This window comes from Cryptotermes secundus, unplaced genomic scaffold, assembly GCF_002891405.2.
Source record: "Cryptotermes secundus unplaced genomic scaffold, Csec_1.0 scaffold497, whole genome shotgun sequence".
Lineage (NCBI taxonomy): Eukaryota > Metazoa > Arthropoda > Insecta > Blattodea > Kalotermitidae > Cryptotermes > Cryptotermes secundus.
Window position 1 is genome coordinate 280,295 of NW_019730587.1, and position 3,730 is coordinate 284,024.

Sequence of the window (3,730 nt, forward strand, 5' to 3'; positions counted from 1 at the left end):
ATGCCCAGTAAACCTAAGTCTCTGACAAGAGCTATGTTTCTAGGTTTCATTTTAATATTATTCTCTCCCTTGCTTCAGAGCTCTAACAAGCTACTTTTTATATCATTTCCCTACATAAATTACTACAATAACCTCCATTATCCCTCATGTAAGTTAACTGTGTTTCAAAAGGGAACATATTATTTTGGAATTAAAATTTTTAATAAACTTCCATCTAATATAAAAGACCAAGCTCATGAGATTAAAAATTTAGGTCTGCTGTTAAAAGATTCCTAATTTTAAATTTGTTTTAATCATTGGACGAATATTTCAACTGTGACAACAATTAAAGTTTCGGATCTGTTAAGGGTAGTAGCTGATAGCGCTTTATTGTTCATGTTGTGTATTGTTAATATTTTTATATGGCTAACTGGTATGACATTACACAATTGTGATCATGTTTACTCATGTTGACTATTTCTATATCCACTGGTGTTTAACCATGTAAGGATTTATGGAATGCTGTATAAATGAATGACTCACATGGTCACTATGACATTTTTCAACTACCACCTTTCTAGGGCTGCTTAAGTATTTTTATTACTTCTTTTCCTGACCTCCTGGTCTCCAAAGAGTTTCACCTTGTTTTCTCAACCACATGGTTGCTACCTATAATACAGCATCCCAATTACAGCCCACTGCCATATTTACATAACGTTTCTGAACCAAAAATCATAACCGTGAAGATGGCAACTTCAGTATTTGTCAAAACGATGGGAAACACTCAAATTTCTACACTGTCTAAAAGCCAAACTCATGCAGTGTTCTTTCATTAACACATTATATAATATACACATTCATAGAATTACCTTCAACTTCATAACCATTTCCTAGACCAAAGCTTAAAGGCTGTAGGTTACAAAATCTCAACCCCGCAGGAGGGTCTACTTCCAGGGATGATGATCCCGTGTGCAGAGACTGGCGAAACTAAAAATCCAAACATCACATTACTGACATATGCATAACGTTTGTACCTAGAACTACATATTACAATACTTATTTTCATAGACGCTTACCCCACCGTTAGGATTCTTTTTAATTTCAACAGGGGCACTGGCTTGTTCTCCTATCTTATTCATGGCTGGTTTATTACTGTTAACTGCGGACGAGAAAACACACAAGTTGTGAATTTCAGGGGCCCAAAGTTTTACATCTACCGTTGCTAGGGTTGCTAACACCAACTACGCCAACTACTATCTCTTCCATATTCCTTTACTGTTGCAGTATACCACGGATCTCTAAATACAAAACCAAATAACATCCGATAACCCATGATCATTACCACGGATACGACAGGACTACGGATCAGAAACGATGATTATGGGCTCTTGCTCGCAGAGTTTGACAGTAACACATGGATGGACAAAATCGTCTAAATGGTCCAAAATGCATTAAGCCTATATCCTGCGCCATTTAACAAATATCGTGGAACTGAGCTCTTCTTGAGAAGTAGCCAGTTGTGAAGCTACTCAAGAAATTCTCAGAAATTTATGGAACCCAAGGTATTTTTTATTGTAGAAAAAATATTGTAAATACAAAAAAGGCCTAGGAAATGCCCATGTGGCCTTCTATAAAACATTCTTATAAACATCTTATTCTATAATAGCGGCAACACCGCGATTCTTAATATAGATCTTAACTTAAATCTGGGAGTATACTGTTTTAAGTTAAGATCTATATTAAAAATCGCGGGGTTAGGACCGCGCCATAGCCCAAGCGGTTAGTCGCTGCCGTCCCACCGCGGCGGCCCGGGCTCGATCTCAGTGCCTGGTCAGGTGGGATTTGTGGGGCGGGTTTTCTCCGAATACTTCGGTTTCTCTTGCCAATCTTCATTCCACAAAATTCTCCATCATCATAATCATCCGGGGCAGGCTACAATAAGTCAATCAGTGGCCGCCGTGCGGAGTGGACCCAGTTGGACTCCACCCCCCCCCTAGGCGAAAAAAAAATCGTGGAGTTACAGTTATTATAGAATAATAATAAACACAAAGGTTTATTACCGTGTTCACAAGAGCCCTCTACTGAACCAGAGCAATCCAGCCCACAGCAGCCCATCCTATCTCCGAGGTGCCCCGATCGGTCCAATGACGAGTATGGTCGTCATGGCCAAAGTACCCCGAATCGGACAGTCGGGTATTTAATCTCCGCTAGTGGAAGCGCATGCACAGTTCTAAATATCTATTTTTAAATGTATTAATTACCACACCGACTTGAGTAAAACCCTAATAGAGGAATTAAAATGATATCTAAGTGAACAACAACAAAAAACAGTATATGTATGAGTTATGCCCAAACTCATCCATGAGCCAATACTTTCATTGCAGATTCTGCCGATTAATGTGTTAAAATATATAGTAAAATTCGATGTACATACCTTTTTTGTTGTTATTTGCTAGATTAATGTATAGGCTGAAATGAAACTACAGTATTCGATTTCACTATGAACGCACAGAAAACAGATCACACTCTGTATCTCCACCATGATGCGACTGTCTGTTCATGACCCTAGAAGGGGCAATAATCTCTTGAAGCTACAATAGAAGGTCTTAACACTGGAAAAGGGACCCCTATAGCTTTTTCTTGAATAGCCATCCTTTCATTCTTCTGTCTTTTAGTCAAAATATTCGAAAATCTGAAATGTGTAAACAGTGCTAGCAGAAAATGATTTTATTGCTTCCATCTGTTTTATGACACCAGGGACTGCTAAAATATGTCAAGTGTTACAAGCAGGACTGATTTTATAATGCAGAACAACTCTGTGAAGAAAGGGGAAACCATTTTTACAGTACGCATAAAAATTGAAAGAAAAAAAATTGAAAAGTGTATAACTCTTTGTATAAAAATTTTCAAATCTTATGTTATAATATGAGACACTATGTTCTTTGCTGATACAAAGTGAATTCCATCCATACAATCCCAAATCACAAGCCTCTAAGTCGGGAACACAGACTGAGGGTGTTTGAGAACAGAGTGCTGAGGAAAATATTTTGATCGAAGAGAGATGAAAGTGATGGGAGGTTGGAGAAAACTACGTAATGTGGAGCTTCACAACTTGTACTCTTTGCCAAGTAATCAGAATGATCAGGTCAAGGAGGATGAGATGGGCAGGGCATTTAGCATGAATGAGAAGAAAAGGAACACATATAAGATATTGGTGGGAAAACCAGAAGGAAAGAGACCACAATGAAGACCAAAACACAGATGGATGGACAATATTAAAATGAATCTTAGAGAGATAGGATGGGATGGTGTGGCCTGGATTGATCTGGCTGATAGGGACCAGTGGAGGGCTCTTGTTAACACAGTACTGAACCTTTAGGTTTCATAAAATCCTGGGAAGTTCTTGAATAACTGCACAATTGGTTGCATCTAAAGAAGAGCTCAGCTCCATGAACGAATGACTCACTTTCAGGGCACCAAACAGTTACAAATAATGTGTCTCAATTTGCTATTAATAACGTAATTCATGTGCTATTTGGTATTCTGTAATGTCCATGTTTATGCTAACCGTCTTACAGTGCATACACTTTTTTCACCTTATTCTTCTCTTTTGCACTACGTTTCAGCACTAATGTTCCATCTTCAGGTGCGTTTTCTCTATGCACGTCTAACTATTGCATTGCATGCCCTGATGTCTTCATACTAAAATGACTAAAATATATATTCGTCATATATAATAATAGATTTTAAA

General features: G+C 38.0%; 1 protein-coding gene across 1 annotated transcript in view; it reads right to left on the reverse strand.

The window, feature by feature from the left end:
* The window catches only part of LOC111866365 (ankyrin repeat domain-containing protein 54), a 13,681-nt gene extending 12,411 nt beyond the window's left edge, over nt 1-1,270 (reverse strand). Inside the window, exons 1-2 of the mRNA XM_023855243.2 lie at nt 1,056-1,270; nt 849-966 (exon numbers count right to left, since the gene is read on the reverse strand). Of these exons, the coding sequence (XP_023711011.1) occupies nt 849-966; nt 1,056-1,118 (181 nt within the window). The 5' untranslated portion in view covers nt 1,119-1,270. The remainder of the gene's footprint in view (nt 1-848; nt 967-1,055) is intronic.
* Between the last annotated feature and the right edge of the window lie 2,460 nt (nt 1,271-3,730).